This window comes from Varanus komodoensis, unplaced genomic scaffold (genome assembly GCF_004798865.1).
Source record: "Varanus komodoensis strain SLA01 unplaced genomic scaffold, ASM479886v1 scaffold4, whole genome shotgun sequence".
In the NCBI taxonomy this organism is placed as follows: Eukaryota; Metazoa; Chordata; class Lepidosauria; order Squamata; family Varanidae; genus Varanus; species Varanus komodoensis.
In genome coordinates this window covers 33,916,556-33,933,077 of record NW_025335941.1, presented here as the reverse complement: position 1 = coordinate 33,933,077, position 16,522 = coordinate 33,916,556, and the positions used below count along the sequence as shown (strand labels likewise).

At 39.3% G+C, this 16,522-nt stretch overlaps 1 protein-coding gene across 4 annotated transcripts in view; it reads left to right on the top strand.

Moving 5' to 3' along the window:
• ALCAM (activated leukocyte cell adhesion molecule) overlaps positions 1-16,522 on the top strand; it is a 143,478-nt gene that overhangs the window by 84,977 nt on the left and 41,979 nt on the right. For all 4 annotated transcript variants that reach the window (XR_006415823.1, XM_044441457.1, XM_044441454.1 and 1 more), the window contains exons 2-3: positions 11,263-11,363; positions 16,025-16,244. Coding sequence is in view for 3 of the 4 variants with exons in the window: in XM_044441457.1 (XP_044297392.1) it covers positions 11,263-11,363; positions 16,025-16,244 (321 nt within the window). In the remaining variant the exon portion in view is untranslated. The remainder of the gene's footprint in view (positions 1-11,262; positions 11,364-16,024; positions 16,245-16,522) is intronic.

Genomic DNA, 16,522 nt, shown 5'->3' with positions numbered 1-16,522 from the left:
CATTGTGTTCCTATCTCGATTTAGAAGTTTTCAGAGCAGTGTTTTGAAAGTGGAAAGGATGGAGTGTTGAGAGGTGCTATTTATTATTTTATTTATTTACTCCATGAATACGTTTCCTTTTTCCTCTAATGAGGCTAAAGTGGTAGACACGATCCACCAGTTCATTTTGTCTTCACCACAATCTAGTGAGATAGGTTGGACTGAGAGTGAGTGACTATCTCAGTGAGCTTCATGGCACAGTGAACACCAGACCCTGAGTTTCCAAAGTCCCAGTCTAACACTCTAATCTTACCCCCTGATGCTTCTGCCTGTTACACTGTGATGAAAATCCTTTGTCTTATGAGATGCAATCCACACATTAGGAACTTTTTTCCTTTAATGGTTTTATGACATTTAGAAAATGGGGTAATGCACACAAGGCAGTTTAATGACTGTTTCTTCATCATCCTGTTTAAATTTCTGCAATTAACTGGCAATGAGGGAAGAGAAAGTTTGGGGGACAGTGCAGTGTGGGCATGTAGAAAGTTTCCAGCTGAAGAGGGCCTTCCTGCCTTCTACCCAAGTATAGGCAGTTTCCTACAGAATCTCATTTGCTTTTAAATGAGAAGTAACTTTCCCTAGCAACAATACCACAAGGCATTATCTCCTTAGTCATTACAGTACCTACTGTTAATTGACCTGGTTCCTTTCAAACTTTTAACAACTGCACTCCATGCAATTGATGAAAAGCTTTTACATTAATGCTAGTATTTTTTTACATTTTGTATTGCATCAGGAAGTCCACACTTCCATGCTCACTCATTCTATTTTGCAAAAAAAAATCACGCCTTTTTCTCTCCATTCTAAAGCAGGATGTAATTATTATCATTATTTTAAAGATTACCTTTTTCCATGATGATGGCCAAATGTAGATAGAAAGAATACATCTGCAGTTATGCATGAATCTGCAGTTCCCCCTAGGGTTTAGCACAGAAAACAGATTCTGTTCACAGCAGAGTCTGTACTGGGTAATAAAATATTTACATCAAGTAAGCAAGGCATTTAGCCTTCCCTCACCCTAGTTAATTCCAAGAAGTGGGGTGGGGGGATAAAATTAAACAATGGCATCGTGGCACTTTTGAGAAATGAATACTGTAGATGAGCAACTTCTTAGTTAATTTAGCATTTATTGAGTGTAGAAACTTTTTAAAAATTTACCTTTAATATGCCTTTCCATATGAAAATGCTAATAAAGCATTAGCAGGAACATACTGCAATTAAAAAGAAAAAAACCATACTGTTTTCTGCTAATGAAACCAAGCTGTTTAGTTTACATAAAAAGAAAAAAAATAGCTTTGTTCTCTGTAAGCTAAGAAATATCCAGGAGTTCAGTACTGCTATTAATCAAAAACAAAATAAAAATGAAATAGATGTACATAGCCCAGATTAATTTAAGTATTTATGGAATTTTAAGGGGTCTTTAGAAAGCATGTCCTTCCATTAAAGTTCTTTTTAAATTCTTCCCACAACCATCATATATGCTACCATTTTAAGCAAGGCTTATGACATAAATGAATTTCCATTTGACACACACAGACGGCATACACAAACACTTTGAACATTACATGGTATGCTTTATGGATATGCTCTATAAGTGCTTATCAAAGAATTGGATTTGCTTGCTTTCCTGACATGCCATGTCTATGCAGGTACATAAAACAGTTACGTTGTACTAAATTGTTGATTACAGTGCTCTGTTACTGCCAGAATGACCCGCCTTTTCACTGGTACAATTATTAAAGGGCAGATATAGGAGTTATACAGAGTCAAACTAATGGAGCATCATCAAGCTCTGTGCTGAACTAATGTACACAAGTTCTCCAGGGACCCAGACAGAAGTATTTTTCAGCTCTGGCACCTGAGCTTCCTTAGCTTTACTTAAGTCTCAAACCTTATACAGCCATGATAGTAGTTACAACATAGCTGAATCAACATTTCAGGCTCCCTGTTGAAATTTGCATTTTCAACAAGTACCTTTCATCATATGGGTGTGTAAATTACATGTAAATAATTTAAAATGTTTTTTTCTATTTTAATATCATGTTCTGAACACAGAACTGTTCAGAGGGACTACCACAAAGCCCTATGCAAGGCAATTAGGATACATTCAGTTCAAAGAAATAGGACAACCTTTCCTTGTGCTGATTCTTAGTATACATCCTATGCAAAATATGAGCACTGTGCATTAGTCAAAATCACCACTTTTCTCAGTGAATTACATGGAAGTCTCAGTAGGGATTGTTCAAGTATTACACTAAACCCATCAATCAGAAAAGTGACAATTTAAGTGCTCTGATCTGATGCAACTTTTACTTGTAAATCAAAATAAAAAGTAAATGTTCATCAACAGTAAAAATACAGTTGAGTTTTCAGTTGTATTATTATTTTGGTTTCTGAGTTCTATCTAAAGAGAAATTTTATATTTTCAAATTCTAAACAGCTAGCCTAATAAAACCTCTTGCCTCATTTGTTTGCTGCTGCTTTTCCTGCCAAGCTATGATGGCTGTTGCAATATTGGACTGCTATGAAGGCTACTGTATCCATCCATCATTTGCCTTTACTGGCATCAAAAGAAATTCTGCACCAGAAGAAAGGATGTTGTGAAGGATTTCGAAGTATGACCACTGCCACTGACTTTGATTCACACTGAATCAGCTTCCAAATATGAAAAGTCAATTTTCTGTTAACAAATCTGTATCTTTCTAAAGTTATTTGGTCTGTTTGTAATGGTAGTGGAAAGGTGTTTTGTAGCCTACAATTCACTTTCATATATATGTTTGTGTGTGTAAATCGTACATATGATTTATGTTTACATCTGTGGGATACATTGCCAAGATCTTTTGCAACCTAATTCCTAAGACTATGTAACCTGATCATTCCAGTAAGTCTTAATAATGATATGTAATCCAGTTAACAGTATCTGTTAAACCACTCTTCTCTTTGTAGAACATTAAACCATACCAGGCTAGCATTGCCTACCATGTAAAATTGTCTCTTTTGTTCTCATTCTAGTTCTCATTCTCTTTTTGGCTGTAATCACCTAATTAATAAATGTTAACAAACTACATGCAGTCCCCAGGTTACAAACAAGTTCTGTTCTTAAGAAAATAGGGTGGATGCCAGGAAGTACTTCCTGACGGTTAGGACCCCTACGGTATGGTGTGGGCTTCCACGGGAGGTGGTTGAGGCCCCATCGGTGAGGGTGTTCAAGGATAGGCTAGACATGCACATGGTAGGCATGTCATTAGTAGAGCCGGTGGAGCTGGAGGTCAGGCTAGATAGCACAGGAGGCCTCTTCTGACTCATTCTGTTTCTATGTTTCTAAGTCAAATTTGTATGAAAGTAAGATAATGTTTAGTTGGTTCTCCTTATCTGAGGTGAGGAGCACTGGATCCCTGTGAAAATGGAAAAACTGCAAATATCTCAGTTACCCCCACCCACCCAAATTCACCAGTTCCACCTCTTTGCAGGCAGGAAATGCCAGAGAGATCTCCCTCTCCGGATGGATGGGGCAGGAAGGCATACTTTGGGGCCACGCTTTCTCCCCTTTCACTTCTTCTCTCACTCTCTGTGGTGATAACAATTTTCTGCAGGATTTTTATTTAATGAATTGACTTTATGGCAGTTCATTTGTAAGTACAGCTTGCTCATAACTCAGTCATTCACAAGCTTGGGACTTGTAATCATGAGTGTTATTTGTAAAATGATTAAGGCTGTGGTTTTGTACCCATTTACCTTCAATAAGCAGCATTGAATTCAATGGGGCTTATCCATGAGTATAAGATTTGCACTGTAAAAGCTTAATTTTTGAATAGAGACGTTCCAAAGCTTGGAGTTACATGGAATTTTTTCAGCTGATCCAGAACAATGTTCCTGAACACACATGTCAGGGTTCATTGTGGATCACTGGCAAAGGTATGTCCTTGTAGAACAAAGGGACTGTTTGCATAATTCGTATGCAATTGTTATTTTGAATATGCAGTCCCACACTTGGAATTTTTGAGTCATGTTAACCTAGGAAGCATGGGTTCCGTGGATATGTTTTAAGATTATTTAAAGGCTTTTAAACCCTAGCATAACTTATGCTTGCTGAGTTCATAAAACCATGAAGTGGAGACCACATATTGAACCTGGCACCCAGGGGCACTGCAGCCCATCATGGATTAAATACCACAATGGGCCATTGTGGGTCAGTGTCACTGCTACCATTGTTAGTTTAGATATTCTGTGTTTTATCCCTGTTGTCACCAAAATCTGCTGATGATGATTTCTGGTTCAAATTAAGTCTGGCCAGACTGATAACTTTGTATTCCAGCTTTCAAATATTGGTTAGTCCACTCAGATGTTGCAATTCATTTGCTCAGTTGAATCAAGGTAACATAATTACAGGAACACAAGGAAAGATAATTCATTTGAATGGAGCAAATGGGTTATCCTGAAGATTTTTTAAGTTCTTCTAGGAAAATGAACTCAAGGCCTTTACTGAGCCAAAAAGGACTCCATGCCTATTAATTACAATTAATCACAACTCAAAATAATATATTTGTGACCTACCTTTACATTATTTTATCTTTCAGTTATCTGTTAGGTTTCTCTCTATCTTTCTATATGTGCATCTCACTGATCTGTTAATAGAAGAAATGTGGTGTGCTTAATAGAAAGTTGAACTTGGATTTCAGGGTGTGGGTTCCCATCCCATTGGTAGCCTCAGACATTGACTACCAGCCTCTGCAGTCCAACCAAGAAAACAAGTTAATAGTTGTAAGATTTTTATGTATGTGGACACTTGAATACAGTATGCAAAGCCCTTGACAGATTTGGAAAAAAAAAACCTGTGTGAGCAATTGGTGGCAATGCTAGCAGTAGTAATATTATGTTATGTTGAATGGGGCTGCGCTGGGATGAATAGTTAACCCTATCTCATAAGTGACACCTTGGTTCATTACTTTGAATGGTAAGTTACCTTGGGCTGATTTCTTATGCCTATTTCATCCTTACACTAAGATGCCAGTTAAAATGGTACTGAAGTTGATCAGTTTACAGATTATCCCCAAAGTTATCACATAGCATGAGTGAACTCCAAGCAGAAAGAGTGAAAGGCTGTAAAACTCCAAGAGAGACTAAGGAGGAAAGAGAATGAAGAACTTGATAGCTCAGAACTATGAATAAAAATACTTATTTGGTTCTGTGAATGAAAAGAAAGCTCAGAAAGGTCCTTTTCTTCTAAATCTTTGATCTAGTCAGCTGTACCAAGTAGCACAGTGCAGTAGTCAAGGCAAAATGTTTCTTAATGGGGAAGCTTCAAGATTGGACAGAATTTCCGACCCATATTGATTGGCCAGCTCCAGTGTAGCATTATAAGTTAGCTAGCTGTGCATGGCAATCAAACAAGTATTTGCATGTTTCTGCAATCACAGGAAAACTTCTCTTTCTGTCTAAGAAAGAAGCATGTGTATTCTGTGGCTTCTGTAGCATTTTACAGCCTTTACAATGTTTCTGGAAGTTTTTCATACTGTTTTTAGGCAATAAAAATGGATTCTTAGGGGGAAAATGTAATGGCTATGTTAATAATATTTTTCTGGGCTCCAAGATCACCGCAGACAGGGACTGCAGCCAATAAATTAAAAGACGCTTGCTCCTGGGGAGAAAAGCTATGGCAAAATTTAGACAGCATACTAAAAAGCAGAGACATCACCCTGCCAACAAAAGTGCATATAGTCAAGGCTGTGGTTTCCCCAGTTGCAATGTATGGCTGTGAAAGCTGGACCATAAGGAAGGCTGAGCGCCGAAGGACTGAGGCCTTTGAATTGTGGTGCTGGAGAAGAATCCTGCGAGTCCCTTGGACCGCAAGGCGATCAAACCAGTCAGTCCTAGAGAAGATCAACCCTGACTGCTCTTTAGAAGGTCAGATACTGAAGATGAAACTCAAATACTTTGGCCACCTAATGAGAAGGAAGGACTCCCTGGAGTAGAGTCTAATGCTGGGAACAATAGATGGCAAAAGAAGAAGGGGACGGCAGAGGATGAGGTGGCTACATGGAGTCACTGAAGCAGTTGGCGTGAGCCTAGGTGGACTCCAAGGGTTGGTGGAGGACAGGAAGGCCTGGAGGAATGTTGTCCATGGGGTTGCAATGGGTCGGACACGACTTCGCGACTAACAACAACAACAACATGTTAATAAAATCCATGGTGCACAAGCATGTCAGAGGGCTGCTAGATCTGGAGTTTCTCAATAGCATGCAGCTATCATGCTTGTGGACCAACCCCCCATGAATCAGTAGTGAGATGCTGATCTCTATTCAGTAATTCATGGGATTGCTATAGTGCATTGTTAAAAAGTTGAAAATTTTGTTTCTTTGGTGGAGATTTCTAGAAGCAAAGAAGTGTCGGTCATTGTGGGGTGAAAACAATGGAAAATTTCATGTAACCTAAGACTGGAAATAGTTTGAGATAGAGAAAGAAAAAGAGAGATATTGATTTATGGTGGCATAAGCTTTATATAACAGAGCTTACACAGCTGTAAGTAATCTGGTGTGTTCAGATGTTTTGCAATGGAACCCCCATTAGTCCCAGCCAGTATGGGCAATAGTTAGGAATTATGGGAGATGGATTCCAAAATATCTGGATGGCACCAGGTTGCCTTTTCTGGCTTATGTCATCAGAATCATGAAGTATTATTTTGTGCAGCCCATGGAGTGTGTCACTGTATGTCTGTACATTTTAAAAAAGTGGTAAATGTGTATGTATTCGTTTTAGAACTTCTCAGTGCATCTCATTACAGCTTGGACTGTTGTTAGGGAAATCTTTGTAATCTTTGCCCTTGAGATGGTTACTTTGTGATGGCATCTACATAGTTGTTCTGCAGAGCAGTCCTATCTCTGGATTGCTCAGCTTCCTAGCTATGAGATTGGAAAATTGCTTGCGCCTTGTCAATGGCAATTGGAGCACCAGTTCCCTTTCTTTGCCCTTCTCAGCCATTGTGGGAAAAAATACGTCCACTGAGTCTCCAAGGTCAAAAGAATGGCCTTGAAGACAGGCTTGGAAGCCAGGGAATGGAGGAGACAGGTTCCACAAAGATGTGAGGCATCCTGATGGATGGCTTCTCCGCAGCCTTTCCTGCTGTTACAAGGCATGGGGTGAAGAGCACAGAGGCAGCCTTCACCTCTGCCCTCCTTTTGCCATGCATAGGTTGCCCATAATCTTCAGAGCTAGGATGGTTGTGGAGATCTGGATTGGATTGTTACCATATTTAACAGAAAGGCAGGTTCTGGTCCTCCACATGGACATGTGAGACATTATGATTGTGGTATTACTATCTCACAACTTAATTGCTGAACATCTCGTGCAGCCACATTTGACAGTCAAGACGAGCACTTCTTGCATCCTTCAAAGTGGGTTGAACTGTATTCCAGCTGCTAGCCTTTAAAGTGCCAGAAGACTATATTTTTGTTGCTTTGGATACATTTGTACATTTTATTCTAGCAGGGCAGTTGTAATTGAATGTAAGTAGGCATTCAGACACACACAAAGCATTTGTATTTGCTGCTATGCTACTTCACTTTGCTATGTTTAAGCATTTATCAAAAAATTACGTTTGTGCACTGTCACTAGTGATCTCGTAGCCTGAACGTTGATAGCCTCTCGGCTCCCTCTAAAGTACTTCTATTCACATTCCTGAATGTCTGTTGACTGTTTGGGAGTATATACATGTTCCCATAGCAACTTGGAAGGGTTAAAACACATTGTTTGGAAGCAAAGGGGAAAAAATCAACACTGAAACTCACACAGGGACATTTTTTCATGATGACTTTTAGTGTACATTAGCAGAAGAGCAAATACACTTCTTTTTTATCAGGTGCAAAATGATGTTCAGTTTCTGACCCAGGTTTGCCCTAGTAAAAGATTTCAAGTCTCCCTCTTTCTCTGTGTGTAGGCAAATATATCTGTTTTAAGAACAAGATTTCACTGTCATGTTATTCAGAGAGAAATGCCTGCAAAGAGGATTCCCTTCAACTTGGCACTGCATCTAAAACTAACTTTGGGATTTCTAGTGCAAAACTGAAATGTCATTCTTCTTCCTGCTCTTTCACAATCTGGTTTATTGATGTTTGGGAAAGAGCTTTGTTCCTCTGCGGGTCTTTTGTGTTCTTTTTAAAGATTGATGCTCATTAATCTATAAATGCTAACAGATATGGATTCTTTATGCAAGCTAAAATTTATATTTCTTTAGCTCCATCTAGTGGACAAAGCATTACATCTTTGAAGTTAGAGAACAATGATCTCCATCTTGAGAGCTCTAATCAGATTTATAAAATTTAATTTAGAATATGACAAAAAAATTTAGTTGGATGCATGACTGCTCACATATTAGAGAAAATTGCCATTTGCTTTAGGTTAAGCGAGCACACTTTATGATTCCACACACTGTTGCTCCTGTAATGTTCATTCAAAGGGAGAGGGTGGGAAACAGGGACACTTGTGTACATAATGACATACCTACTTTCTCACCAAATATTACTCCACACCAGTATTAAACACAATAGAGGACTTGTCTATGCCTGTTGTATGTGGTTGTCAGTTATTCTGAAACAGCTTTTTCTATGTAGGTTTCTAAAGCAAATTAACCACACTACTTTCCTTATTATATTATTACATTTATGTGATAGTCTGTAAGTCCCCTGGGACTGTGAATTTAAAAAAGAAAAGAACGCTTAAAAGAATATTTATATCTAAGTACAGATTATTCAGCAGTACTTACAACCTGGATAGAGAGATAGTGGCGAGATCGAAGAAAAACTTAGTGGCAGTGCAGGCAGCCATGAAATCTTTTTAGAAGGCAAAATGGTGGCAGTGATTTATTTGGGGAAAGAAACAGAAAATCATTCCTGTGCTTACTAGGGATAGCTTACGTTAATTAAGATCAACAAGTCATAAACAATGTCAGGCTAGATCTCTTCTCATTTGCTGTTGCAGCTTCTTTTTAAATTTTTTCTTTATTTTTCAATCTTAGGGTTAGGATTATAGGAGGCTACTTGAAAACTTAGGTATTGGCAGTGATTTACCAGAGATTTTCTATACAAAGAATAAGCATAGCCCCTGCCCTTGGGCTTGCACTGAACTGAGATAGGCACAGCATCTCAAGAAAAGGCAGTTTGAAACAAGAGATGAGATGCCAAGCTGACGGAAGCTCACAGAATACACAAGTGACATTTAAAAGTGCTTTACAACATGAAAAATTGAAATACAAAGCATCCACAGTCAAAACATTCAAAACAAAAGATGCAAAAGATAACAAAAACTTTAAAAAAGTTAAATGCACCCTCAAACCAGAGAACTAACAATCAACAAACTATGAATTGTCATCAGTAAGGAAGGCCAGGATTAGAAAGTGCATCTTTAGCTGGTTAATAAAATATGATCTTTGCTTCTTTCCACTTACAAAAGAGGGAATCGTTCCACAAAATGGCTGCCATAATGTGGAAAGCCCGTTTTCAGATTGTCATGAAATGGCAATCTGCAGGTTGTGATTCAACCAAGAAAGGTTTCTCTGATCTTCTTAATAATCAAGTGGATCTGTATCAAGGAAGAAAAATAGGTATTATGAGACCAGAAAACAGGTCTGCTCTTAGTAGGTTAGGATGATGGAAGAGTATGCTTTCTATCAAATTAATTATTGGTCTACAGAGGAAAGCTGATTATTGGTAGTGGTTTGAGAAGGAAGGAAGGAACTTCGATTTATTCTGATTAAACTATGCATGCCTCTAGGTTTGCCTATACAGTCCCTCACAAAGATTAGGACCATTGCTACCAACTCCAAGAGTGGTTTGCTGACTTCATTCTTATTAAGTAATTCTAACCTCAGTCATATTGGTTAAACATTGCTTAGATCCATCTGGACTACTAATGATCTTAGAATGCTATTTTAATTCATATTTTTCATTAGAATTTTATTTTAGTATATTGAAAGGCATTAAAGTGGGATGCAGTTTCCACAAAGGACCAAAGATCTAATTTGACTGGGCCAGTTAATGGTTATTTGTTTTGACTGTAAACTGTTCAAGCTGTAATTTAATCTGTATTTTCTGGAATCTATCCCATTTTAAGTAAACAGATTGTGGGTCTCATACAGTACTACAGTGTAAATGCTAGAATGAAATAAAGGGGCAAACTTGGGCATTTCTCTTGATTTTGAGATGTGTTACTGCCTTTACTCTTATTAGTCACTGTTAACCTGACAGAAAGTTAAAGATCAAGGGATGAAGAAAGGTTTGGGTATACTTACAGTTGACTGAACGAAATTTATAAGTAGTCATGACTACCTTCATTGCCCATGATTTCAGAGAGTCAACCAGTAAATGTGACTAAGCATAGATCTTACACAGAGGTCAAGATTGAAGAGTTTCATTTAATTAATGTTTCATTTCTTGTCATTCCAATACATATTACTGTCCATGTTATTTAAGCCCAATGAACCCAGAAACATGTTGTACCCCAGCACTGCTACTGGGGGTATTGAAATTTCAGGAGGTCCTAAGCAAAATGATGTCCCTTATGACGGGAACTGCAGCCATAGCAGCCATTTTACTTCCCATAATCCATTGCCTACAGAAGGTCTGTTTTCATGGGCTCTGTGCTCTTTTTAGTAGTGCTATCAAGGGCTCATACTGGCCTCTCCTGGCTATTTTATGCATACTGATAGAGTTCTGGTGGGTTAGGTATTCCTGGCATTGCATTTGGGAAAATTAAAACAGCAGCTGTGCAAGCAGATTTAATTTCTTGGGCAGTGCTCCCGCCAACATTAAAATTAGAAGGAAGGTGCATGGGCTTGGTGAAGTGGTGATGGTGGTCCCTCCATATGCCCATGGTCCCAGCATTTGCCTGGGTATACCAGGCAGGCATTGGTGGCTTGGGGTGGGCAGTTTTGCTTCTTAGACCACATGCTATGGTGGCCATGTTACCTCGATGTTTCCTAAAACCATCACAGCAGTATCACCAACTTTAATCTCACCTTTTTCAAAGGCACATACAGAAATCTTTCTCTGAGGTCAATAGAAAGTATAAAAAGGAATAAAGTGTTTGCTATGCCACTTACTACCACCTGCTTATTTCTTATCAATTATGCATTTGCTAGATTTTGAAGACAAGAAATCATTTTAAACATAGACAAATTATTCCCTAAGCTCTACAAAGTGCTCAATGTTTCTTTCCCTTCTCTTTTAATAGGACTTGGCTTGTACACAGTAAACACAGTATATGGAGATACCATTGTTTTGCCTTGCCATTTAGAAGTTCCTAATGACCTTATGTTTGGAAAATGGAAATATGTAAGTATATGTAATTATTGCTATTATCTCAGTGTAGGACAATGTGCCATACAATTGAAAGTCTAGCTGAAATGTGTTGTGAGAATATGCATTTGGGCATCTAGCACTTATATAGGTGTGCATTAAGGTGAATGAGGCATCACTATTACCTTAGTCATTTTGGAAAAGTTTGTGCACTTGTTCTAGAATGTGCTTCAATGTGGTGAAAACATGGCACTATATTTTTGTAACATTCAGGCTTGTTTCATACACTAATGTATTTTAGGCTTGCTGGAGCAATGTGAGCCAAGATCATAAAATCAATGACTTTTTCATTTTGCATCTGAGGTGCATGGGGTGTACATATTGAACTCAGGGAATGCACAGCAGAACTATGGTAAAATTAATGAAGCTTTCCCCTTCAGATATTGGGAAAAACAGTATAGAACAAATACACTGCTTTATTTTATTTATTTATTTATTTATTTATTAAAACATTTTTATGCCGCCCCATTCGCCGAAGCCTCAGGGAGGCTTACAACAAATAAGTTAAAACATCATAACATTTTAAAATATATACATTAAAATAAATTACAAATATACAATATAAAATAGGCCGCCCTGGCCAGAAAAATTCAATAATATTAACATTTAAAATGCTGCTTGAAGAAAAAGGTCTTCGCCTGACGCCAAAAAACAAATAACGACGGCGCCAGGCGTACCTCTCTGGGGAGCGCATTCCATAACTTAGGCGCCACCGCTGAGAAAGCCCTCCTCCAAGTACTTACCCTCCTAATTTCTTTCACGGAGGGCTCCTGGAGAAGGGCCTCTCCCGCCGATCTCAGGGGGCGGCTGGGCATATATGGATGTAAGCTCTCCTTCAGGTAACCAGGACCCAAGCCATTTAGGGCTTTATAGGTCATCACCAACACCTTGAATTGGGCCCGGACTTCAATGGGAAGCCAGTGAAGCTGACGGAGAACTGGAGTCATGTGAGCATAACGTCCAGTCCCCGTCAGCAGCCTGGCAGCTCTATTTTGAACCAATTAAAGTATCCGGACCGTCTTCAAGGGTAGCCCCATGTAGAGCGCGTTACAGAAGTCAAGACGGGAAGTCACCAGCGCATGTGTCACTGTCGCGAGGTAGTCGTACTCCAGGTAGGGGCGCAGCTGATAAATCAGCCGAAGCTGGAGGAAAGCGCTCCTCGCCGTTGCTGTTACTTGAGCTTCCAGTGAAAGCTCAGGGTCGAGGAGCACTCCCAAGCTGCGGACCTTGTCCCTAAGAGGGAGTGGAACCCCGTTCAGGACAAGGTTCAATTCACCCTCTCCAAAGCCTGATCCGCCAACCAACAGGACCTCCGTCTTGTCTGGATTGAGCTTCAGTTTATTGGCCCTCATCCAGCCCATTACCTCGGCCAGGCACCGGTTCAGTACAGCCACTGCCTCACCTGGATTGGTGGAAAATGAGAGGTAGAGCTGGGTATCATCAGCGTACTGATGGTTCCGCAGCCCACACCTCCTTTACCTGTTGTTAACAAGTAGCTTGCATCAAACTCATGTTGAATATTCCAGTCAATCAGCCATTCCTTCTTCTAGGATAGTCCATTCCATCACCACCACCACCACCACCACCCAAGTTCTCCTTTCCTACTCCCACCAGTGGTCACCATGCCACATCTAGTGCATGGAATGGTGTCAGCCATATTGGACTGTTTCAGAGGAGAAAGTGTTCCCTTTGTTCCTGCTGCGGCTGTTGTTGTTGTTGAACATTAATTGTTTAATTGTTCTGTAAACTGTCAGAGTTCCCCAAACATGCTAATACTATCTTTTGTGATCAGTGGTACTATTTGTGTTACATAAGGACTCTAGGTATATATGGGCATGAAGAACTGTAAGGCAGGATCTGAGTCTGGAAGGAAGATGAGGTACGCAGACAAAACAGGGAAGAACAAGATCAGAAAAATGAAGTTGAAACTAGTTGAAACCTCATTTTCCTTTTAAAAGCATCCAAATTAGCACCTTTCACAATATCTTGTGGTAGGGAGTGTCACAATCATATAAGGAAATTAAACAGGAATAATAATAAGACTGGGTGATACCTTCTATTGCATTGGAATTCTGGTTGGCTTTACAACTCGTTCTTCCAATAACTGTGGTCTTTTTGAAAAACGTAGTCCACAAAAGACTTACATAAAAATAAATGTGTTACTGCTGCAACTAGGAGTTTCAGAGAAATTCTCATCAAATGAATTCACATTTTTGTGACTTCAGTCAATCACTGCTGCATCTGCTTGGCTTTTCCTGAATCACAAAAATTCCATGCACTTCTGGACCATTTCTCTACTCTCCACTTTTTTCTGCTTTTCTTAATTTCTACACAAATTTAGTCCTCAAAAATATGAAAGATAAAAACTGAGCAAAAATATACATTTCTCCAAATAGACTAAAGCATAAAGATGCACATCTTGGATAGATGTGTGTATGGGGTGGGGGTGAATTTTCAGAAGTGCATATGAGTTTTTTTGAAAAATCTGATTATGGGAGCGGACAAAAGAAATAGAAGCCTGACAAACTGCAAAATGCAGGTGGAGTGGATATAACTGAGTCTATACATTGTGCAGCTGCATTTCTGAAGCTGCACAATGTCATGACCTAGAAGCCTTCAGTGAATATTAACTTTTTGAGTGAAGTGATTTAGGTAAATGTCTGATAGTTGATCGTGTAAGAAGTATTGTTAGCAGCAGGTACAAAAATACTTTGCAGAGCATCTAGAGATGTAATGATAATAGTATGATATTCATTAAGGAAGTAAACCTAATTTAGAAATGAGCAGTTCATTATAATTGCTTAAATTGCAAGTAAATTTTCTGACAACAGCTCAGTGGCTCAGATTCAAAGCAATTTTTTCAGTTTCCAAATAAAATTGACCCCATATCTAGAGAAATTGTTTCATTTATGGGAGTCCTTGTGTAGCTCTTGAATTTCCCTTATAGTCACAGCCTGTATATTCTTTATTCATCATGTTTGCAGAAAAAAACAGTGAAATTGACTGGTGGAAATAAAACTGAGTTGTTCCTAACTAAATTAAAAATGTTTCAGTTTACATTCCACGTCAGTCTGAGTACTGGAAAAGAGCCCCTTTCCCTATAAACCCATTCCCTAAACACCTTACTCCTTTCCCCTTAAGGCAAGGATGAGGACACCTGGCATATGGGCTGAGTTTCCCATGCTTCCCCATCAAGCCCAAGAAGGGTCCATTGACACCCCTCCTGTTCTGTCTTCCTGAAGGTCTACCTTTCTTGGGCAAGCCACCTTGATGAACATTCCTGGAATTCACCATTGCATTGCCTTCCTTCACCACTTGCATTTTCCAATCTGGGAAGGTTATGTGTGAGTGAAGTTAGGAGCTGCTGCATCGTGTGTGTGTGTGTGTGTGTGTGTGTGTGTGTGTGTGTGTGTGAGAGAGAGAGAGAGAGAGAGAGAGAGAGAGAGAGAGAGAGAGAGAATAGATTATATTCCCACACTAGAGACTTTCAAAGAGAAATGGACAGCCATCTGAGTGGAATGGTGTAACTTGGTGTCTTGCAACAGCAGAGGGTTGGACCCAGTGGCCTTCATGGCCCCTTCTACTATCCTGAGAGTCTATACGTGCATGTGAATGGGGTCTATAAAAGCATGCTGGGTTGCATGCCAGCAGCCAGGTGGCTGTGCTTGCTTTGGGCTGTGGTGCTGCCTGCTGCTGGCGTGTGTCTTCTAAGGTGCATACCTGGAGACAATTTGGCCTTCCGGCTGAGGCATTCCCTCTACTTCCTGAATCCTTCCAAGGTCGGTAGTGAGGCAGTGGTGGCACGCAAGTGAGAAGGAAGCAAGGAGATTCTTGCTCCCCCAACTTATTACTGTGCTGCTACACAGGAGAAAGGGTGAGGTAGAATGTTGCAATTCTTTTTTCAGTTTGGCTTTTAGAGATTTTCATTCCTGCCAGAATGTGTGAAAGCTGGACCTTTATTCTAAGTATCATTGTCATGAGGTCAGTGGGGTAGGGGCTGAGGAGGGGAGGCCATAGGCTGGGTCCATAGGTTCTACAGGCCATATTCAGCCGATGTCCTCCTGTTTCCCACCCCTGCTTTAAAAGTTTTAAGAGCCACTCAAGTTAATTTCTGAAGCTGGCTGAAGAGAACTTTATCAGCGTGCTTTGTTTGTGTACAATATCCCAGTGCTCTCCAGTACTTCATGGTGCCAAGCCTTTCACTCATGGTTATTTGTAGTCATGCCATACACACACACACACACACACACACACACACACACACACACACACAGAGACCGACCGACAGACAGAGAAGGTCTGACATTTAGAGTGAAGTACTTCCACCTGTACTCTATGCATATTTTGGAGTAACACACAATTTCATAATCTAAGATCCTGCAGAGCCACAATTCCAAAATTTGCCAATTTAATAGCCTTATTATGTATCACTTAGAATCCAGTCTTTTGAAATCTCATTACAATATTTATCCATAGCTGTATTGCATGTCAATGAATGGTTGCCAATGACCTTTGAAAATTCAGTATAATTTAATCCTTTCCTAATTTGTGTTGTACATTTTGTTAAAAAAGTATTAGATGGGAATGACCATTAATAACAGTCCTTTAAAAACTTTTCCTTTCTTTTTTAATTCTAGGAAATTGCAAACAAGGCTTCAACATTTATTGCTTTCAGATCTGCAACCAAAAAAACTGTACAATATGACGACGTGCCAGAATACAAAGACCGATTAAGTCTCTCAGAAAATTATACCCTATCAATTAGTAATGCTAGAATTGGTGATGAAAAGAAATTTGTATGTATGCTTATAACGGAGAACAATATCCTTGAACAGGCTACAATAGTCAAGGTGTTCAGTAAGTACCAATTATTGTAGCAGCAATATTGTTCACTAGTCTGTGCCTTTCAGTTAGAGAATTCCTAGCAAATTGGTTGTTTGGTCATAAATGAAAGGCCTAATTTTGTGTGTGGACATCATATAATACAATTTTTAGTAATTTATGTCCAAAAGTAAATGCATAGGAGTTTCTGCTCCAAGAAAGTAGAATGTAAATGCATGGTTTATTATGTACACATTTTTATTCATATAGATAAGCAAAACTGCAAGAATTGTTGAGATGTTAAGTGTGAACAC